Below are 24,360 nucleotides of genomic sequence, written 5' to 3'. Positions count from 1 at the left end.
CTAGCTAGAGAAATGCCATTTAAGTTTGTATTTCTCAACAATGGCAACTTTGTCCTTGCGGATGAGGCAGGTAGCAAAAAATCAGTAACTTAAGTGTTAAGCAGTATTAAACCAGTCATAGTAGGTTAACTGATTGTATCATCAAATATCGTTCTAACAACAGCAACCTTTATTCTAGCTAATTGTTTGTCTTTTAATCTATCAATGCTGTAACATTTCTAGAGAACAGCAGAAATCACCAAATGGAGCTTGATGTCAGTGACAGCACAACTCTTGATGGCTGCTGCTGTGTTTGTTAACTTCTCAAAGCTCACTGTGAAGGTTTCATCAGTGAATTTGACAATCTGCCAATGAGGCATCTCACACAGATTCCCCCAGGAATGAGAGTAATTCTAGACCTCAGGGACTGCCTCGTAATTCAAAAATGTGGGCGAGTTATTCGTATGCAATGTGCTAATCATAACTTACTCTCTGGCCTAGTAAGACATGGTCATCACGTAGGAATGGGTCTGGAAGACTTTGGTACTTCAAATTTTAGTTAATCTCTCTCAGTTGTCACCACCTCATTATGGACTTTCTATAGGTCGAGGTGGTAAATTTGTTGTCCATCGCTTTTGTCAGTTCACACCATCTCCAACTTCCCACAAATGGTCCTTGCTGATATTCTCATGTGCTAGCGGACCCAGCAAATGGAGTTTTGTTTGCGGTTCTAAGATGTAGTGAATTTTGTTCTTATGACCTTCGTTCCAGCATTCCTTAATCACTTCCAAGATGACTCTTCAGCCAAACAGCAACTCAAACGGGTAAATCCAGCAGAGGCCTAGAGAATCCTCCACACAAGCAAATAACAGAGGATCCAGCTATTGACCCCGATTTTGGCTACACTTGTTAACAAACTTGAGAATTATTGCCATCAGGTTCTTATTAAAGTTTTGAATCCAGCCATCAATCTAAGGATGATAGACATTAGTCTGAATGTTTTTAATCCCTGACAGTTGGTTGAAATCCCGCAGATTCTGGCACAAATGCCTGCAGTGAGAACTTTGAACCACTACCCAACCCTAGCTGAATACTAAGAATATGTAACAATGTTACATATTCTTAACATAAAAATTTCAACTGTATTCTGTTAGGTTACCCACAGAAATAAGGCATTCTGACTACAGATTGTAGACCATTTAAATGGCAGCACAAAAGAAAATTTGTGCTTGTATAAATGTGCTGAACTTTCTGACTTTTAATTTCCAGATAGATAATTGTCTTCAAGAGGAAGTTCATTATCTGCTGTGTAAAATTTTCATTCAAGGCTGAGTTTCACGCAGTGTTTGAATCTCTTAACAATAACCCTTTCTCATCGTGAACCAGATTTTGCATGTATAAGGGGCAAACATACTGCCATTGAAGTGCTCATTCAAGTCCCCCCCACAGAGTACATTTCGATTTTATGCTAAGAACTTTGTTATTTTTCCCAAAGGAGACACTGGTCAAATCTTGGCCTTAGATCCCACAGGGGCACAGGGGCTCCTGCTGTGGCATTGTGGGATTTGAAGTTCAGGCAAACAAACTGTGTCTGAGGCTCCTCTAGTTTCCTTTGATGAGGCCCAGGGGACCCTTGTGTGGGTCTCTTCTCCCCTGAGGGGTTCAAAAGCTGGGCTATGTAGCCAGGAGCAAGGCCCTTGGCCAAAGAACCAGCATGGAAGACAAACACTGGGCTGGAGGTAGTCTGGCAGGGCTGAGGACCATAGTGCTAATATGTGTTTTTGCATGTGTGTGTGTGTGTGTGTGTGTGTGTGCGCATGTGCGTGTGTGTGTGTTGTATTTATGACAGTCACACCATACTATGGTTAGCTATAGGCTGGAACAATTCATTGAAATATTATCGAAATCACAATATTATCAAGTGCAATATCCAAACTGCAGGAGCTGCAAGTTTTTGGTAAAGATAAGTAGGAGAGGGTCTCATGACTTATATTGACAGGTGTTTTCAACACAAACTAGCTGTACGAATGGGGAATGCAATTTGTACTGTAGCCATGTTAACTGTCTATGAGTGTTGGTCATCTTTATGCATCTCCATAACTTCAAAGTGTTCTCTTACTGTTCCAAGTGTCTGATCCAATCTAAATGCACTGAGAAAAAGCTTCAGTCTTCCAGGCTGTAATCATTCATTTTCCAAGCTGCTTATTGTAATTAGGGTTGCAGGGTGCTGGAGCCTATCCCAGTGCTCACCAGGCAGAGGGTGGGGAAACACCCTGAACAGGTCGCTAGTTCATCACATGGCAGACACACAGACAGACACATTCAAGCCTAAGGGCAATTTAGTATCCCCACTTCACCTGACTTACACCCATGGGAGGAAACTGCAGCTCCCGGTGGAAACCCACACAGACATGGTTAGTATCTTCTTGCTGTGAGGCAACAGCACTAACCACTGCACTCCACCTGGGCTGTATTCTCATTTGTTAAATACTGTTTGGGATGAAACAAACAACCACAAGATGAGTTGTTGTTCATTGCCATGATTTCAGTTCATGTCTTGTGCACACAAGCGTGCATGTGGGTGGGAGCAACTTTGACAAAGCACTGAATCTCAGGTGGATGTTGAGTTGTTTGAGCTCAAAGTTTTGACAAAATTCTGCCCAGTCTAAAGTTACCTACACAAGCTTTAACCACTTAGAAGTTAGTGTCAGGCAGAACATAATGTTGGGACAGGTGTGTAGGTAGCAGCAAAGCAGGGAGGAGTGCCAACTTGATCTTGTCTTTTAGAAAGCTGGAGATGGGAGATGGCCTTGGCTGAGCACTGAATACAGGAAATTACAGTAATCTAGTCATTATGACATGAATGCATGGATGACTTTTCAAGGTCTGCTTGAGATAGGAAAGTTCTAACTTTTGCAATTTTCCTAAGCTGGAGAAAGCTTAGTACGACTGCAGTGATTTGTATGTCAAAACAGAGCTCACAGTCAAAGATTACACCCAAATTGTGGAAACAATGCTTAACACTGGGTGACAAGCTCCCTAGATTTTTTACAAGTCACAGACCATGTTTGGGGGACTAAATAAAACAATTTTTCTAAGTGTCATTTTTGTTGATTCTAATACTGCACCATGGAGAAGCTGCAAAGTTGTGACAGATTTTTTGCCCTTTGTTCCTCTTAAGGGGGAAAACTAGACTTGATGGGAGACTATAATTCCCACTTGGATACTTTAACAACTCTGATTGTAGCTGCTTATGTGTGGACAGTCGTGATGATTCTCCACGTTACAGTTCATGAAAGAGCTGAACTGAATTGCTGTTAATAAGAGTCAGCAGATTGCTAGTGTTTATTTTTGGTATAAGAGGAAAACCACAGAGACCGCTGGCCTTGTAGGGGTTGAAGTCAGGTCAGGACCCAGGAATGAGGCAAAGACACACATTTACAGTCACACAAACTCACCACACATGCACACACACACACACACACGCGCACACAGATTTTGAGATTGTAAACAAAGCACCCACTCATCAGAGGCTGAATGTAGCGGTGGAGCCACACCCAAAACCTCTGCCTGGAACCTTCTCCCCCTAAACCCTCCAATTAGCTGACTCACTTCAGACCAAACCCACCAATCAGACATCAAAGACACTTCCTGGTACAGAGTTAGAGGAAAACAATTCTCACATCACCTCTCTCTAGAGGGCTTAGTGCCCCCAGCTATTGTTCCCTTCTCTGGGGTTTTCTCTCCTGTTTAAGCTCATTCATTTGGTCATTCACACACAGTTTTCATACACTTTGAAGAGGGAAATCCACACATCTTGTGTTCAGACAGACAAAATGAAGAAATTAGCTTCTTACAAGGAAATACAGATCACCTTAACCTTTTTGCTGGTAAATTAGATTTGGGAACTCTGAGTTTAAAGGACCACTGCAAGATCACTGGTAAGTGATCTTGCATGTTTAGTGGACAGTAATATCTACAAAATGTATGTATGTTTCTGCTAATCTCTTCCCAAAGCTAGCAGTCGTATTTTACGATATGAAAATGAACTTTCAGAGTCTTCAAACTTTGTCACACCAATATTCCATCACTTTTATAAAGTCCTCCACAGGAATTTTCCTAAAAGCAGCAGCACTGTTGTGCTTTGATGACTTGAAAATGTCTGAGTGAAACTGTCTCTCTGCTGGAAAGTAGGCCCCTTGAAGCAATGCTGTTGTTATAGGACATGTCCTTTATGGCCAGTCAGTGGGTTAGGGTATTGCCCTGACCCTTGGTCAGTTTCCCCATCAGTTTTTGTGACGTTATGTGTATGCATTTGGAAACCCCTTCAGGCAGCATTTAGGCAACATTACCCCACCCCCTTTCAGCAACAATCGATAAAGGGGGCCCTCCCGATTCAAGCAATGTTGTCATCATAAGACGGGCCCCTTTCGCTTCAGCCAACTCATGACCAACTTCTTTGCCTGGTTTTGTGATATTATGTGAATGCATTTGGAAACTATGGTCCTGTATGTGCAAAGCTCCAGCCATTGCCACACCCCTTTGAGGCTGATTGGCTTGAAAAGTTGATTGTTTCTTGCTGACCAATTTTACCACTAGGTTTCATGCAAATCTGTCCAGTAGTGTTTAAGGACAGATTGACAGACAGATGACGGACAAGGGGCAATCACCTAACCCTGTGCGGGAGGTTTCACCTCCTTGGCAGAAGTAAATGGGGAATCAGTGCTCAGAGTGCTTTCAAATACTAAATATGGATTTTGCAATTCAGGGTCCCTGTATTCAAAAGTAATGATGACTGGGATGATATGTGGACAAATGCCAAATCCATATATACATGCAACTGTACCACACCCATAAAACTCAAAAACAGAAATGTTAAGGATTTAATCATGCTAAAGGAAATGACCTCATGCATCCTAAAAGTAGTTGTTGATGACAGATACTGGTAAATATCAGCCTAATTCTTGCCCAGTAGTGCCTTTTCACATTATTGCCTTAATCACATTAAAATCATTTTTTTTCATGTGCACATAAACATGGCTTGTGGCTGAAAAATCGAAATCAAAGTGAAATAGACAAGCGTAACATACATAAAAGGTTTTTGTGTGACTTTGGAGCTCCAGGTGAGTGTGTCTTCGCCAGCTGAAGTCACAAAAATAACACGGAATGCCTGTGCCTGTGCTAAGATGTGTTCTGAGGAGACGGCATATTTTTGGATACTAAATTTGTGCTGCTCCACCCGATTGGTATTAACACTCACCGTTGGTGTGTTCCTCCACCCATTTTGGTGCACTTGATGTCATGAAGAGCCATGAAATTACCAAGCGGGTGCAAGTGGGAAGAAATCCATTTGCACCCAAGGGAATTACCACTTGATGTGCTTAATTACCACTTGATCTGCACAAGCACAAAAATAGGCCCCTTAATGTTCTTAAATATGATGTTAAACACAATCTTATACCAGTCTTTTGCTGCATAGCATAACTATTCTCTTAGATAAATGTTTTAGAGTTCAGAGACACTGCATAACCTTTACCTGGCCATTAACCTCTATGATATGATATTACAATCATAACATACAAAACAAAATAATAACAAAATCACAACGTAAAGTAAGTTGTTTTTTGAAGTTTTTATATTCTTTGAACATCCATTGAAAATAATTGCATTTACACATCATTTACACTTTTTTAGACATTATTTACACAAATATCAGCCCAACGTGGGTGTCTGGCATTTTGAAAGGTTTCATTTCACCTTTATTTCTTTTTGTTTTTAATGTTTGAGTGATTTTTTTTGTTTGTTTGTTTGTTTGTTTGTTTGTTTTGTCATTTTAAACTTTTTTTGTGTTAATTTTGGTAATTTGTGGTAATTTTCTTATAAACTAATTTATTATTAATATATAATATAATAATTATAAATATAGTGGTGCTGTAATTTTATTATTATTAATTATTATTTTCACAAACATTTGTAGAAATGTTTGTGAAAAAAAATGTGTAAAAATAATGTCTTGTAATTTTACTGTAATTTTATGGTATTTTTCTTTTGCTTTTTTTGTATGTTTCACAGTAATTTTCAATCTTGATTTCTGTTTTTTTTTTTGTTTTTTTGTTTTTTTTTTGGAGTAATTTTGTGGTAGTGGTATGATAATTTTCTTGCAATTTAATTTTAACTACACAATGTTGAAGGATGTCAAGTGAATTGGAGGGGTTCATCTAAAAAGATGTCCCTCTGATTTTCTATAGGCCAACAGAGCTGTTTCGCAGCTGCAACGTCCAGTCAGACCAGGGGGCCATGAACGACATCAAACTGTGGTCCAACGGGACGATCAAGATGCCGTTCATGAACATCCCGGTCTTGGACATCAGGAAGTGTCGGCCTGAGATATGGAAGGCAGTAGCCTGCTCCCTGCAAATCAAACCCTGCCACAGCAAGTCTAGGGGGAGTGTCATCTGCAAGTATGTGTACCAGCCTACATCACCATGTCTGAACCCTGCTTTCAAAATGACGCTACCTCAGATGTATTTTTGTTATAAAAAAGCGTCAGCTTTTCAAGAACAAAGAAACAATGTCTGTATTGAAAAAATTTTCACAAACCCAACTTGACTTAAATGTAATCTTCATTTCATTCAATATTAATGAATGAAAAGTCAGATAAAGTGAATTTAAAAGGCCATGATTTACCAGAGCCTTTTAGTGTGTGCAAAATTAATGGCATTAACACCTAATTGGTCAAGAGGTCAAGAATCAGATCAAGATTCATATTGCATGACTGTGTAAACTTGCATCTTTGTAACCAATAAGTACACAAATTCCACATGCCAGCTATCAATCTCAGTGTCAGCACATCAGTGGGACATGGAACTCACACCTTGTTTTGTTACAGACACACAGAGTCAGTTACAGACCTGACTTGAGACTTTGACCTTCTCCACATTTGTTTAACTCATTACTATCGTTTGTCAGGGTTACAACTTCTGTACTGCCTTGTGTTTATTTTAATCCCTCACACCCCGTCAGGTCAGATTGTGTGGACATCCTGACACAGTGTGGGGACAGGAAACGTTTCCATGAAGGACAAACACCAGAGAGGATCTGTGACATGCTGTCACCCATTGATGACCCTGAGCGCTGCATCCACCTCCACAAATACCTCAGTTAGTAACAATGTGCAGTGCAACATACATGCTCAACACAAAGTACAGATAAGCAAAGTGATAAACAAACTTTCAGTGTTTAGACATCTAGATGTAAAATAAGATTCAAATAAAAAATGGTTTGACCCATCATAACTCAGAACAAAGGACCGTATTGCTTAAGTAGTTATATTATAACTGTGAACAAATGCTTTAAACCCTCAAAATTTTGCATACTTTCTCCGATGAAAACCTCCGTAAGTCTTAAAATAAGATGTAATATCAGAAATAGTGTGATAATTTATTGATGCCCTTGTGGAAATGCTCTTTTTGTTTTCCCTCTACAGGAAGGTCAGAGGTCAGAGTCAGGGTCAGGGTAGTGATCCAGTGTCTTTCTTGAGAAGATTTCATTAAGGCAGATGGGCAGAGCATCCTCAACCTGGTTCATCCAGGTGAAGGACGGCCGCTCTGGCTTCTAGACCTTCATGCTACTTGTTCAATGAAAAATGAGGAATAAATGTTTTAAATCCTAGGGATTATTTTCAGCCAAAAATTCAGCCATTTGAGGGGAAACAGCGTTTCACCAAGTGTGCCCCATACCATAATGAATGATTCTAAAATATGTTCATTTCAATTATGGGTGATTTGAGGGCAAAGTATGCAGATTCTGAACTTCAATTGTACATCTTTTAAACTGTTAAATATGTATATATGTGTACATACATACACACACACACACAGACACACACACACACATACATATTTTGTCAAAGTTTATGATCCTCAGCCAATTACTTTCAAAATGCTATTTTTTTCCCCTCATAAATGTATATATGGAACTTTTTAATGAAACCCTCCCATTACAAATTGAGACTTTGATGTTTTTTTGCTGGGCAACTGCTGTTTATAAAAACAGGACCTCGTCTAAATTCATATTACAACAGTGTCTATGTTGCATTCAGAATGTATGAAGTCATTCAAATTGAAGAGTCCATGTGGCTGTTACATGAATGTTAAGTAAAGGGCTCTGCTGAGTGTGGTTACATGCAGCAAAGCAGTTGTATCACTCATAGGATTGTTCTAATAGGTAGAAGCTGTGTTTTCAACCTCACTAGCAATTATATTAACACCACAGAAAGTAGTCCTTTAGCTTAATATTCTACTAATAAATGGGCTGTCAAGGGTTTATAGCAACCCTTTTATGATAAATTAAATTTCAAGTCTTGTGTGTTTGAAGTGGTCATTTTTATTCTGACTGGATCATTATTTTGTTTATTAATTGGGTTATTAGGCACCATGTAAATAAACCCTTTATGTAGTGATGGAGCAGAATACATGTTCACGGTCTCACCAACAGATACTCTCATATATGACATAATATTTATGACTCTTACCAGTTTTCAACCCTCCACAATCGCACACTGTCTCTCTCCAGTCCCCAGTTCCTTAGGTAACAGCATCATCGAGGAGGTGATCCATCCATGTAACCCCAACCCCTGCCCTAGCAACCACGTGTGTCAGGTCAACAGGAAGGGTTGCCATGACGAACTCAACTGCCAGCCCTACTTCTGTGTGCCAGGTAGGACAGACACCCTAAAGAAAGCCATGCAGCATCATAGCATGACAGTCAGTCACAAGGTTTGCATAGCCTCCCCCCAGACTGACTGTGTATCAACAGTATGTCTGTTGTCAATGCTTAGACCCCAACAGATGGCCTGCAATAAGTATTAAAACTCAAAGGAAATTCCATTGCTCCTGCTAATTGTCTTTGGAAAAATGATCCCGCTGTTTTCCATAGTGCAGTATTTTAAGAAAAGTCATGCAGTATTGTAGAACTGAAGAACAGAAATTACAGAATCACCATACATATCGAATTGGCCAACTCTGTCTCCTAAAAATTACATTCTCACACAACTATTTGTTCCAATACAATTAGTTGTATTGGAACAAGATATGTTGATTGGAAACTATTATATTTGTAATAAGTCAGAAATGAGTGTAGTCTGACAAAATATGTTTCCTTTGAAATGTAATTGAGAAATGCACTTTAGTTGCATGGGAAGGTCATTTTCAGGCGACGAGGTTAGGATTGGCATCCTTGTATTGTGAATTATCTTGTATCAGGGGATCCCTGCCAATTCCCATCTCTAGTAGAAGGACTCTGTTTTGCTGTTTCATGCCAACATGGCTTTCTTCCTGACATTACCAGCATTAGAGTAGCTCTCCAAGTATTTTAATCAGAAGTGGAATAGTGATGCATTTTATTCAATATATAGGTATTTCCTGCCTCACAAAACATGAAATTCAAGGTCAAACACTGAATACTTGTAATTTTTTGGAATGCTTGGCATGAAAATGCTCAAAGTTAAAGATGCTGAACGTTGCCACAAAAACTGTATTGTCAGTTTTAATCCAATATTGCCTTTGAAAACCCCTGTAGGTCAAACCCTAATGATCATCATATCACATTCTTATTTTGCACCTTTATTCCTTCTCTGTGTGTCTGTGTGTGTGTGTGTGTGTGTGTGTTCAGGCTGTAAGCTGGGTGAGGCCTCAGAGTTTCTGGTGCAGCAGGACGCTCATATCCAGGTCCCGACTCGGACCGGTCCAGCTGGGTGTTATGAGGTCTGTAGCTGTGGTCCCAGTGGACGTCTGGAGAACTGTGAGGACATGCCCTGCGTGGACACCACCAAGTCCTGCATTGTAGGAGGACAGAGGAAGAGTAAGACCAGCCAATTAATTTCCCATCTCAATGTAGAAGGAGCAAACTCCTTATTCTGTCAGCACCGTATGGTAGTCAGATTGTATTCTCATGAAAATTCAGGCACATTTTTGATGATAAATGTAGCCAAATGTAGAGAAATCACATTTGAAAGAAAGTTTTATGAAATGCTAGGTATAGATGGGGTCCAAATATCTTCTTTGTATACTTCTTTACACTGACCTAAAATCCCACCACCACTTGGATTTGAGCTCGGATAAACTTGAATTTTAGTGTTGTGTTCCAAAAGAATTAATTGTCAGCTTTGGCTCTGATCAGCAGCGGTGTAAATGGGTGACCTGCTAATTTGTGACCTGGATGATACAGGACGTGCTCTGTATTTAACCCTAGCTCTCAGTGTAACGTCAGTTTATATAATATGATAAAAATGACCAATGAATCACCCTCTTTTATAGTGTTGTAGTAAAGAGAGACCATTGTAGAAATAGTCTCAGTTGAGTTGAAAGATTATGACACCAGTTAACCTGGACATGAAATATGTAGTCTGATATGTAAGTAGTGTCGCCTGCTTTTTTAAGGTGGTAATAACAAGGGAAATGAGCATCCGCACACTCATTTTACCTGTTGCAAGCTTTCAGTCGGAGACCTTCTTCAAGGCATTTTCACTCCACATACAAATATATGTGGGATGTTCAAGATAGCCCAGTCAAAGAACATGTCAGTATACTTGGTGTTTGATGGTCTTGATTTGATTGTCAAAATCTACAGCTGTACATATCATCATTCTCAAGTTTCAGACACCATCTGGCCAGACTTCTGTGTTATGGTTCATATTCTGATTTTGATGATTTCAAGCCTTAAGAATCATGACAAAACTCAATAAAGTCCTCTGAAATGTGTGCAGCCGAATGGTGCGGCACTTTAAATGTAGCTGCTGCATGGAATTACACATCATTTCCTCAGCAGAAAGGACTAGTAGACCGCAGCCACTATCTCTCTTGTTTTGTCATGCATTAGCTATGTGATGGACCACAGTACCTTTGATGGATGTGTCACAAGACTCTTTGACACAGGTGTTCTACATTTGGGCCATCTTGATCACTCTAGATATGTTTGAACAGGCATTCACTGCCACTGAATGCCTGGAAGAAGGTCTCTAACTGAAAACCTGTACAGGACTACACTGATTGGGTGATATTGGATTTTTGATGACTTCTGCTGCTGTTGTTAAAGAAAATTGTCATGTGTAGGAAAATCATTAAAGCACCCCCCTCTTTCTCTGTGAGAAGGTGTTAAATAACAGGACAATAAGGCATTTTCCATAAGGTGAGCCTTCATCCTTCTTCTAAGGATGCAGTCTTCTCTCACTCACTCTCTCTGTGTCTCTGTGTGCCCCCTTGTGGTCATATGTCACATGTGCACCTAGCAAATCCACCATAGATGCCAAAGCTCCTTTATATATACGTGTGTGTGTGTGTGTGTGTGTGTGTGTGTGTGTGTGTGTGTGTGTGTGTGTGTGTGTGTGTGTGTGTGTAATCTGTTTATGTCTTGGCCTGACAGGAAAGTATTTAAATGCTCCTTCACAGTAGTACATGGTATGCAGGACATTATGTCATCATGCTGACATCTGTCTGTCAGCCCATGAGAAGAAAATAATTAAAACATAAAAAGAGAAAACATTCAGCTGTTCCATTCAATTAATTAGTCATCCCTTTTATAGAGAAATGTAGGATGAACATGCGGTGAAGTTATACAGCATGTACTGTACGGTTGAGGTATATGCACACACACACACACACACACACACACACACACACACACACACAGACACATACACACATTTTTGCCATTTAACTCAAATCTGGCTTGTGCATCTCCATCAGTTTGAACCCAGAGAAGTTTATTGCTCTTTTAGATTTTTGCTTTCATGCACTTCTAAGCGGGGGCAGCCATTCTGCTCTTATTGAAGACAGATGTTTGCTTGTACGAGATACACGCTGTTCTGTCTTGTATGGAGCCAAGCTCCATTCAAGAATCTGGTAATTTAATGCAGTATTGCTTATCAACAGTACGCACATCATTAAATATTACTTGATACCTTTTCTGAACCCTGCTGGGCCTCTCTTAAATTCTGCACGTACATGCCACAAGCAACACTTGCTTCAATAACATCTCAACTTTGACAGTTTGCGCAAACTTAGTTTGTGTTTTCTTCCTCGCAGAAAGATAGAATTCTTTTTTTTTCTTCACTTTTTCATTCAGTGCATCTTTTTACCATAAGTGCAGAGAAGCACATGTTTTTTTATGGTTTGTTATTCCCACAATGTTCTTTCACAAAAACACACCGTGGTAAGTGATGGCAAGCAGTGTGATGAAATATTTATTGAAAATATTCTGCTCTTAGTTGAATATTTATATGTTTTGAGAAATATGAGGAATATTTGTTTGCATGGTGGACCATATCAATGCATCTCATATTAATCATATCATATCATCATATAAGTTATAGAATATTAAAGGACCCTAACAGCTCAAAAAGGTCTTAAATCATGTTCTGCAAGGTATGTATGTCTGCTGATAAGCAAGTCCACATGAAACTGCCGGTGTTTTAAATGGATTATAGTATTACATTCTCTCCCACACAACATGTATCCAGTACAGGTTTGTATGTCAGACAGCTGGAGTGTTGCTGACTTCAGTGGGCAGATGTCATGCCAAATATCACTGCTGGGTCTCATTCTGTGAATACTAAGAGTGAGCAGCTCTTTGTCCCAGAACCAACCGAGGGGCAATCCTGTTGATAGCATTTTCCACCACAGAGGATGATGGCTCTGGCCTATTTCTCGCTGTGGTTGATGGTTCATTGTTTAATTGTAAATTTAAAAATTAATTTAAAATGAATTGAATTTAAATGAATTTTAAAGGCCATTCAGCTGTGGGATGTCTAGAGTGGCTGGTTTAAGATGTGGTTGATGGAGCGAGAACAGCCTTCCATTTTACAAAACTGTCTCCAGTGTCCAGTTATATTATTTTCACTTCAACTCAATGTGCTTTTTTGTCATCAAAGTTAAAAACATTTGCAAAGCATCACGACAGAAATCAACTTGTGCATTTTTTATGATATAATGATATAATGAAATTTTGTGATATATCAGCAATGACAGCTGTTCAACACAATACAGTATAGTTAAAAATGTACTGTATAAACATCAAATGACAGTGATGGTGTACATCCTATAACAGTGGTTGTCAAAGCTCTTTCAATAAGGTACCCCTTTTGAAATATTTTTTTTTTCAGCCATGTACCCTCTGACCAGTGCAAAAACAATATGTATCTGTGTCAATTTCAGATCTAATGTTACATTCCTTGATCCATTGTCACCATGCCCTTGAAATATCAGGCTGGAGTTTAAGAATTCAAAATTATGATTGTCCTGATACCCTGTGTAATTTTTTCATATTTAGTTAAAGACAGAATGAGTCAGATTTGTCGGTTGCAGTTTATAAACACAACATCCAGAGTTGGCCCCTCCCTTCTGTCTCAGCTAACTGCTGGCAGCCAGTTTTTGAGTTCAAGTTTTCGTTTCCAAGGATTTTTCCCAAGGTTTTTTTTTCCTGGGGAAAAAAAAAAAACATTAGTAAAAAGAACCTTGGCCTGCCAGCACCCACCTGTCCAACAGAAAACAGGCCAACACTGCTTTGCCTTTTGGTCTGTGTCTGTGACTTTTGGAGCCTCCTATGGTGCAGATATTGTGCAGGGTCTGTGCAGATACACACACCAACACACACTTCCAGTGGCTCATCAGTGATGACTGAGAGGGATTATTTTTGTATGAATCTATATATTGTTTTGAAGGAATATCCTACTCATTCTGCTGTTATGATCCTTTTTCAGGTACACATGCACCTGGAAGGCAATGCATATCAAACTGCATGTATGACCATACAGCCATACATCAAAATACTTCACTCCTTTATAGCTGTGCATTATCAAAGCCCATCACTGTACCTGTACACCATGAAAATACATCACTTCTATGCACATGTATACTATCAAACCTAATAAAGTGAACACAATTTAATTAACTGGGGCTTGGCAATCTGGACAGAATCTAATATCACAATATCCTTGAGCAAACACCTTGATATCAGTATTGGGACCATATCATAGCGATGACTGGTGCTTTCACAAGTAATTTTTGATCAACAGACATCAATAATGTGAATATGATGATCAAGCAGGTGGACACAAATCACAGTCTAATAAGTTCAGAAAACTGCTTCCCTTTACTGTGACTGACCGATAAACTGTTTATGAATTTCCTCTGTGTAACAATTAATTACTGAATCAAACTTTACAACATGCATCTCGGTTTGGAGTGGAGTGGATGTCATTTTGCTGTGTTGTTGTGTGCCTCCACCAGGCCATGGGACGTCCTTCAGGGTGGACTGCCACACTTGTTCCTGCTTTGCCGGAGAAACCATCTGCTCTACCAGACAATGCCTCAGTGTAGACAGCTCCGATGAGGACCGCCAACGCTTCACCGGTCTGTGTGTGTGTGTGTGTGTGTGTGCGCCTATCTGTTCGTCATATTGCTATTAATTAAGTAGGATGGGAGACTGAGTGCTGTTTGGGCATCTTGACAGGTCCACCACTGTTTATTAAAGCTGAATCCACACAGGATCAGGCATTGCAGCAAAAACCAAAGGAATCTCATTCATTTTAAATGGGGGTAGTGTGTTTTGGCTGCGGCAGTGTTTGTTGCAGGCGGTTCAGCGAAAAACACAGCAGCATCCAGAAAGAAAATGGGCCAGAGTCAAATTTTGCTATAATGCTGCGGTGGCCAATCGCATAGCTGTTGGTCACATTCAGGGGACATACAATGGACAGATGGGCAGACAGCAGACAGACAGGCCATGCAATGTAACACCCAAAAAATGCACAGACCTGTGGCCTGAGCCTGTGTGAATAAGCCTTAGGTGTGCCAGACACTGAATGATTTCCTTTCATTGTGAACCCCTGAGCTACCTGGAGAAAATGAATGGGAGAGGATGTACCTGAAATTGACTCACAAGGCTGCAAAATTCTGTGCTCTTCAGTGTTTACCACATTACTAAATTACCATTTGCTGTTGGCCTGTTTGTTGTAGGGGTGTGTCCTTGCTTTGTGAGGCTAGCATTCACAAAGCAACGAAGTCACGGCAACAGCAACAATGGAGAAAGGCAGAAAGAGATGATAAAACAGCAAAGCTAAATATGCAGATAAGACCCACTATATCTTTATCTGAATCTTTCATGTGGCATCAGCATTGAGGGACATGAAAGAGCTGAGAAGCAGCGCAGAGCCAGCTGGTCCTAGTCTTGTCATGGTTGTTGCAGTCTGGGATGTTATTTCAATGATGTTGCAAGATGGCGATGATACTTGTTGCTATGGAGACAGTGCACAATGCACCATCTTCAAAAAGCCACGCCCACCGCAGGGGAAAACAATCTGTGCTGATCAATGGAACCAAATGTAAAACAGCTGCCAAAATACCTGTAGCTAGCTAGTTTGAGCATTTCTAACAGTCATTTTGACGCCCCGAGAGGAAGAAGAGCTCAATATTGTTGGAATCACGCAGGCTGTTTAAAGTCCACTATTTCTCAAAATTCTCTACAGTTAACAAACAGCAACAGGTAGGAGTAAACTATGTTGATGTTCACAACAGAGCCACCTTAGTCACTGTGTAGATGATCATGTTAATTAGTTAATGACTGGAGGAGAGTTAGCTCAGCGGTAAAGGCACAAGCTAACCTTAAGCAATGTGTAAGAAAGCTAACTTGCAAATACAATACAAATTTATCCACATTCAACTACAGCAACAGTTTAATACATTAAAAATGATTTATCTTAAAGCAAATGATTTATCTTAAAGCAATAGTCTCCCCCCTGGCATGTCACATCTTATTGCATGGCTCCACGTCTGTCCTGTTAAAGGCTCAGTTTTGCTGTGTGCAATCTTATAAAAACTTGATTCTGAATCCTTGGATTTGTTTTTAGTGATTCCCACCACACATCAGACATTAGGCATTTTTTTCCTACATTGTTAATAAGCCAGTTGCAAGAAGACGCCATCACACAATATAAAGTCAACGGAAAGTGATGCAGTGTTTTCTTCTCAGTGGTGGACAGTCTTTATTTTACAAGGTTCTTTGTGGGGAAAAATGTCACCAGGAAAACAAGCCAATCAGTATTTGCCCCAGTTATTGTGACATAAGTGGACCTCATAAAAAACAACCGGTCATTTAGAATCTTAAATTTGCTTTAGCCACACTGCCTACCAACACTTAGTCCCCATCACATCTGATGTGATCAATCCTTTCTGACGCTGTACTGCCATTTCATCTAATCTCTCTCGGTCTCCGTCCTGCAGGTCTTCCCTGTGGTTGTCCGGACAGGTTTGTCCCGGTATGTGCTGCTAATGGGCGGACTTATCCCAGCGCCTGTGTGGCTCGCTGCATGGGTTTCCAGGACCACCAGTTTGTCTTTGGCCATTGCCGCCTCAGTGACCCCTGCGCCACTAAACCATGCCAGAGAAACCAGAGGTCACTTTAACTGTCTGTGTCTGTGTGATACTGTTTTGAATGGGTTCAGTGCATTTTTGAATGCCAGTACTTACACACTGAGATTTTTAATAAACATTCATTCATTTGTAATGTGGATATGATGACCAAGCAGATAGAAGCAAATAATAGAACAGCTAGAAGTCCAGTAAGTTCAGAACCCCCCCACCCCCCACCCCCCCACCCTCCCCACTGCAATGCAGCCTTGAGAAACAGAAAACCATATGCCGTATCACAATATTACCACATCCAAGAATAAAATAAATAAAAAATAAAATAAAAATAAAATAGAAGGTACATAGATGTTCCCAAGCAGTGAAAGGTACATATACTGTATGCATGTACTGTTTCCTCTAAATGTTAAGGTACAATATCAGGAGACAGTGTTTGTTAGTCCAAATACAATGAATTAATACGTAAATAAATAAAGGATTAAATAAATATATAAATAAATACCTAAATAAATAAATTAGGTAACGTATTATTTGAAGGTAGATTTTAATTTGTTGGCTGTGATTTGTGGACATGAAAATAAGGTCATACAATGAGCCAGTCAATAATGTAGTTATAATATAGGAATGAGACTGCTCTCTGCAAGCTCCAAACCACAAGGGGACAAATAACAATCCAATGTCAAGGGTATAAAAGCTGCACCTTAGCGGGTCCTGCCCCAGTGTACCCCCAGAGGTGCAATTATGTGCTTTATTTTCTGAGAGGGAACATGATATTTGATCAAATGTCTCAAATGGCTTTTCACAAACACCTGAAAAAACTAGCCAAACCTCTACATTTGCTCGACTTCCCTTCTCTCTCTTTCTCCTTCTCCTGCTTTTCCTTCTTCGCCATCTCTTTTTCTGCAGCTGTGATTGACAGCCAGGTTGTTTTTTCAGGTGGTTGTAGTTGTGCTAATTGGCCACAAGGCCCTTATCAGTATGGGATCTGTTATTCCATTCCATCCAGGGATCACTAGTGACCTCCCGCGCCATGACCTCTGACCCCTCACCCATACTCTAAAATATGTTTGGTTTTTTTTTGCCCTAACAAGAATAAAAGTACAAAAATATCATGTTCAGCATTTCAACACCTGAATCTAAAAAATTCTAATGTTCTTGAAGCTTGATCTGCTGTTGTACTGATTGTTAGTCACTCTGGGCTGGTAGCTAAACGGATTGTTCACCTATTTTGAAAAAACTGGTATTATTTCACTTCCCCTTAGTAGTCCAGTCATTTTATGAAAAAACCTAGGACAAATTGCAAGAGAAGCAAACTCAACTGATTTTGTATCCTCAGTTTGTCCTGAGTGAGGGAAAAAAAGTCCCAAGAAATCCCATTGGTGGAAAGTTTTGAAAATCACCTATTTATGACCACATATTACCAAAAAACATTGTTTTTAACACACAGGGGAAAGGGATCAAAATTTTACTTTCAGATATCACTATAAAAATTCACAAGATGATTACACACACAAAGACAAGAAAAAAAGTCAATTACAAGTTCTTTGAATTATTCTGTTTACACATGCATATCACACATTATCTGATTTGATATGAGCTAATAAGGAATATAAGGAATAAATGCCAGAACAGATATTTAAACAGTGAATTAAAAGGTTACTATATATATAGTAACCTTGAATTAAAAGGTTACTATATAACAGTAAATTAAAAGGTGACTAAATATATAATAACCTTTTAATTCACTGTTTAAATATCTGTTCTGGCATTTATTCCTCATATTCCTTATTAGCACATATCAAATCAGATAATGTGTGATATGCATGTGTAAACAGAATAATTCAAAGAACTTGTAATTGACTTTTTTTCTTGTCTTTGTGTGTGTAATCAACTTGTGAATTTTTATAGTGATATCTGAAAGTAAAATGTTGAACCCCTTTCCCCTGTGTGTTAAAAACAGTGTTTTTTGGTAATATGTGGTCATAAATAGGTGATTTTCAAAACTTTCCACCAATGGGATTTCTTGGGACTTTTTTTCCCTCACTCAGGACAAACTGAGGATACAAAATCAGTTGAGTTTGCTTCTCTTGCAATTTGTCCTAGGTTGACCCCAATTTTGGCCTAAAATTACTGGACTATAGCTGTTATTAAGACAATAGTGGTGCTATCTTGCTACCACTGGTACTGAGATAGTTTGCTATCATTTGTCAGAATGCTAGCTGGGGCGAAGGCCACCTCAATGGCAGTTAGCATTTGGAGCCTCCAGCCAGTATCCAGCAGTCACACAGAGTCACAAAAGACATGTAAGCAGATTTGTCACTGGTGATGATGAGCTGAACCAACCAACCCACCCTCCCTCCCAATACAGCTGAATTAGACCCACAACACCTCCAGAGGAATAGCACGAAGCTCCTGCTCTGCCTCTGTGTCTATCAGATGGCTTGCTGTCAGACATGGGCACAATCACACATCATAATGTACGGATGTTAGAGCTCTGAAGTCTGGAAGACATTGATTCCGCTTATCTCACATGCACACACACACACAGGAGTTTCACACTCTTCATCCTCGCCACATGCTGAAGCCTTACCTCACAACAAATTTCATAAATTCTCTCTTGGCTGTCTGTTCAAAGACCTCACACACTCTCATGCATGGAGGTATGTGCATACACACAAACATGCCCACACGCACACACACACACACACTCGCTTCTCCACAACATTTGTTCTGGTGGTAAACAAGGCAGTAAAAGTTAGCCAGCCAACCCAGGGCCCCTGAATACCTGATTGGTGCTTGGCCTCGGAGACTGGCTCGTTGCTATGGCAACAGAGCAGAGGTTTTTGTGTGTTTGTGTTTTGTGTTTTTTTCTTTTTTTTTTTTCTTTGAAATTGATTGGACTATGTCTTATCAAGATGTACTCGTAACAACTGTGTGTGTGTGTGTGTTTCCAGGTGTGTTGCAAAGCGCCGGGTGTGTCTGAGTGACTCGTCCGACTGCCTGCAGTACGAGTGTGTGGGCCGGCCGGCGGTCTGCGATAAGAACAGCGTAGAGCCGGCCTGTGACACCGATGGCGTGGTCCATGCCAGCCTCTGCCAGCTGCAGCAGAGCGGGAAGACTCTGGCGTACATGGGCCAGTGCCAGGTGGGATCCACAGCACAGGACACACACACAGGATTTATGGGGAAAGTACTTGTACTTTTGAGAAACACAAAAGGCTACACAGTGCACTGCATATAGTAACATTTTTCACTTCATTCACATGGCAGCCATATTTGATTTATGGGGATTTATGGAACAGCCCAGCCAGAGAAGCAGCACTGTTTCCTCTGTATTGTAGAGATACAAAAGGTGTAGGTGTGTATGCAGCATTTTCAAACATGATCATATCATTGTCACATCAACCCTTGGAAACCTGAGCAAATTCATTTGATTTCTTTCAAAAACCTGGAAAAAAGGTGATGAGCAAACTAACAAAAAAATGACCTGAAAATTAGCAACAGAACTAGTCAAACTATGGGAAAATGATCAGAAAATAACCTCAGAAATATATAACTCAATAAAATTGAAAAAGAAGAGGAAGAAAAATAAAACATATTAACAAAGCATACTAATACTACTACTAATGATGATGATGATGATGATGATGATAATAATCATAATGATAATAACAAAAAACCTATCAGATAATTCATTTAAAATGGTTAGGTTAGGGTTAGGGTTAGAAAAATGTGAAACATTACAGGAACATTTGCAAAAAAATGTTTTTAAATATTTATACTTATTACAATTATATACTACAATTATTCTAATTGTATATTGAAAAAATTACAAGAAAATGACTGTAAAAAAAAAAAAATTTAAGAAAATGTGAGTGCTTGTGTTTCTCTAAATTGCCAGTGTGTGTGTGTGTGCTCTCCTCAGGATGTGTGCAGGAGGCCACAGCCGGTTTGCGGTCATAACGGTGAGACCTACAACACGGTGTGTGAGGCCTTCTCAGACCGGGTGGCCATGGACTACGAGGGCCCCTGCCACGCCGTGGGAGCCGTGTCGGCCCTGGCCTCTGACTCAGCATGCAGTTTGATTCCCTGTCCACCTCTGTCCACCCCGGGGTGCGTCCCCGTCACCCCACCCGGTGAGTGGACCCACACCTCCCCTGGACGCACCACTTCCTCCATCAGTTGTAGGAACAGGTGGCGCTATGGAACTGTGCTTCAGTAGCCATGTTGGTGCAAAATCTGATCCACATACCGTTAACTCTTTGAAACCCAAGAGCCTGTTGGCTGGCTAATATTTCAAAAGGTTTTATTTCACCCTCATAACAAAACTAATTTTATCATTTTTAATTTTATCATTTTATTATTTTTTAATTTAATTTAATTTAATTTAATTTAATTTAATGTAATTTAATTTAATGGTGTGTGGGGGGGTGTTTTATTTATTTATTTTCTTAATGCATTTTTTTTTTTTTTTCATTTTATATGTGGCAATTCCCTTGCAGTTTAACTTAGCTATATATTTCTAATTATTATACATTTTTATCTTGTCACTATAATCGTCTTTCCTTTTGGCTAATTTTCCAGGAATGTTTTGCTAATTTTTTTTTTTTCAGATATTTTCTGTTCATTTTCCTTTGTCTTTTTCTTAGTAGATTCCAAGTCATTTGTTTTAACCGTGACCTTGCTCTGACAGTTTATGCCATATCATGTGAATCCAGCAGTATTTTTCAGTGGCTGCAGTATGATGAGCTGACCTCTGTTTCCAGGGGCCTGTTGTCCTCTGTGTGCCAGCATGCTGCAGATCCTCTGGAACAAAGAGCAGATGAACATTTTTTCCAAGGTATGCCTAAGACCATATTTCACCTTCCTTTTCATTTCCATCCACATTGTTGACTTAGTCACAGTCCACCTAATTAAACTAACAACTGATTTCCTTGCAATCAAAGCACACAAAGCAAATCAAGAGCCACTATTCTGTACTTCAATTCAACAGCTATCACTATGGAAAAGAAAATACAGGCACTCATAAAATCACTGAAAACATCTTGAGACATTTCAGAAAACAGTTTTAGGAGCATTAAAGTAAATAAATTCTGTAGCCTATCTGAATGCCACTAGTGATATGGTAATGACAGGTGTTTGCCACTAGAGAGGGCTATCAATCCAAGCAGCCCTCCACTGCAGTCCGTAACTAGAACTGAAAAACAACCTCCTCAAGTACAGTTGTCATTGATGACATTTTCCTCAAACAGAAGTTCTATTGCAAATTTTACTACTTTGATGAAATTTTACACAAGTAGAAGTATTTCTTCTTTGCTGAAACTTTACTCCAACAGAGGTTCTATTAATTTGCTGTAATGTCCCTCAAACAGAAGTCCTGTTGCTTCAGTGAAGTTTCACTCAAACTGAATTTATTTGCAATGAAATTTTAGCTAAGTAGAAGTACTCTTAGTTAAATCAAAATTTTAAACAGATGCAGAGCTCTTGGCTGGTACTCACTTCATACCAGGAGTAAAGTTAACCTTGAACTTTTCCCCGGGTAAATACAGCACTAGATTATCCTGTCAGATTCTTCTGAATCTTCTGAAAGTGCAGTTAGAGCCTTTTCTTTGCATGCACCTTGGGCAAATTGCAAAATGAGTTGAATCAGGCAAAATTACCCCCATTAAACACTTGACAAAATTCACTACAAAAATCTTAGAGTATTGTACAGGAAACTTGCTTGTGTTTTAGATAATCCTGATCCTGACAAGCCTGACTGTGAAGTGTGTTACAGACTTTGATGTTACAGATCAGTCTGCACATTTAACTTCCTTGTTTTGTGTAAGTGAATGTTAGCTTTTTGCTGCCTTCTTGACCATGGCTTTATGAAAGAAGAGATATTGAATCACAGGGGAGGCTTCCTGGATAAGTAAAGGATAAAATATAATAGAATAAAAGAGAATAAAACGTCACAGAGAAAAAGCTTGAAAAATAGGTACATGAACAAATAAAAATAGGATAAAGTAAAACAGGGCAGCAGATTATTCACAAACAGGTTAACTGTGGCTCAAGGCATTTCATCCCTGTATGTTTGCCATGCCTGTTGAACAGCCTAAAGCTTTGTGATGACTACATGCTGACATGTTTGTAACCATTAAGCCTCATCGGCATCTCTTTCTAATCAGCTTAATTATGCGACAGAGCCCTTTGGTTATTAGTCAGCTCGGCTGTAATCTCCTATACAAATACATTGTGCCTTAAGCCTGCTAATACCAAACAAAAGCAGTGTTGATTTGATCTGAAGCTGCCAGGATACATGAGAATATTAGTTTGACTGTGTTACTCTGACAAGGCTTAGGCCCCTTAGAGCCCTTCTACCTTGCCTATTCAACAGCCTGTCTGATTTCATGTCAGCATGAAGCTCTTTGACAGGCTATCTGGGGGTCAGGAGCGTTATATCAAATCAGGAGCAGTATACAACTGCTGCACACCCACACACTCACCCACTCTCACTCAACCTCCTTGTTGAATAAGCTTGCTATGAAACAAATCCTATTACTCTTATTTGCGGCTTCGTCAACTTGTGAGTTACCTATACTGGGCTGCCCCTGGATATATATATATATATATATATATATATATATATATATATATATATATATATACACCGAGGTTGAAGGAGACACAAGACCACCCAATGGGGCGAGCGGGGAATTTTTTTTAAAAAATATAATATATAATGCTCAGTTTTTGTTGACTTTAATTCTATGTTTATTATTGAGGTTGTAGTTGGCAGAGGTCTTGCACTGGACTACATTATATTGAGAGGTGTTTCTGATTTTCTAATCCTATTTTCTAATCCTATTTATATACATGAGGGGGACAGAATATTAGAAACAGCTCTCAATAAAATGCAGGTAGCATCTGATAAAGTAGCCACTGAGAGTATATATCCTGTGCATATATCTGACAATGGATAAACCAATGTGTGGTAAGAAAGCTAGAGTAAGGAAAGGATTTGTTTTTTGTTTTTTTACACAAGTGCTGTCTACAGTGCGGCGCATTTAGCACAGAAATGGAATAAATAGAATCGGCATTGCATAGGGGATTAAATAGTCGGTAATGGGCCAACTGGCAGCCACCACATAACTTTATTGACAGCTCCATCACTACATAACAAGCATTATTAACAGGATTGATAATGGAGGATAACTTCACTGATGAGGCATGCAGTAGTTCTAAAATTTGTCAGTTGAAGGTGTTGCTTACTGCAGCACCCATCCTTTGCTCAACATTCCTAGGCATTTGCAGGGGTGGAGCAATAAATTGATAATGCAGTGTACCACAGTACCTGCTTTTGTGATAAATTATTGAGCCAAGTATGGATATTTGAGTTTTCAGTTTGCACTTACAGCACATTTAAGTTTGTGTGAGGCGTATTTGTTCCTTGCCTTTAGGATTTTATTTTTTTATATATTTTTTTTTCTTTCCTTTCATGTCCATGTTGCAGTCACATATTAAAACACTGAAAAACATGAGTGATTCCTACTTCTTTAAAATTATTTTCCAGGGTATTTTTGCTTCTTCTGTTACAGATATTTTAACGTATCATAGCTGATTATCTCACAATAGCCTATATCTCATATCCCAAAATCACTTGTATTGTGATACGATCACTATTGTGGGTAAAATATCAAGATAGTGGCCTCTGCCAGAGGGTCCTGTTCAGGAGCGATTTAGCATACACTGGAATGAAGCTCAAAATTGCACTCAGTCTTTGTCCCATCTGGCAGTGGGCATATGTGCTAAGAGGTAGTGGACCACTGACGGCCTGGTGATAAAGGCTTTGCAGTCAGCAGTCAGAACCTGAGGTGTTGTGATGTGTTGTTGGTGAACCTCAGGGGATATCCAGACGAGCCAGTCTGGCCTGGCTGGTACTGATAGTGCAGCAGTGCCAGATGCTGGTATAACCACAGGAGAAG

At 39.5% G+C, this 24,360-nt stretch overlaps 1 protein-coding gene across 1 annotated transcript in view; it reads left to right on the top strand.

Annotated features, from left to right (window-relative positions):
- Positions 1-24,360, top strand: part of reck (reversion-inducing-cysteine-rich protein with kazal motifs) — an 87,416-nt gene that overhangs the window by 51,708 nt on the left and 11,348 nt on the right. The window contains exons 11-19 of the mRNA XM_030079847.1: positions 6,228-6,440; positions 7,003-7,139; positions 8,554-8,697; positions 9,652-9,840; positions 14,265-14,387; positions 16,254-16,425; positions 19,352-19,541; positions 20,322-20,532; positions 21,163-21,236. Coding sequence (XP_029935707.1) covers positions 6,228-6,440; positions 7,003-7,139; positions 8,554-8,697; positions 9,652-9,840; positions 14,265-14,387; positions 16,254-16,425; positions 19,352-19,541; positions 20,322-20,532; positions 21,163-21,236 — 1,453 coding nt within the window. The remainder of the gene's footprint in view (positions 1-6,227; positions 6,441-7,002; positions 7,140-8,553; positions 8,698-9,651; positions 9,841-14,264; positions 14,388-16,253; positions 16,426-19,351; positions 19,542-20,321; positions 20,533-21,162; positions 21,237-24,360) is intronic.

Source organism: Myripristis murdjan, chromosome 20 (assembly GCF_902150065.1).
Source record: "Myripristis murdjan chromosome 20, fMyrMur1.1, whole genome shotgun sequence".
Classification (NCBI taxonomy): Eukaryota; Metazoa; Chordata; class Actinopteri; order Holocentriformes; family Holocentridae; genus Myripristis; species Myripristis murdjan.
Note: the sequence above shows the minus strand (reverse complement) of the source record. Positions and strands in the feature narration are given on the sequence as shown.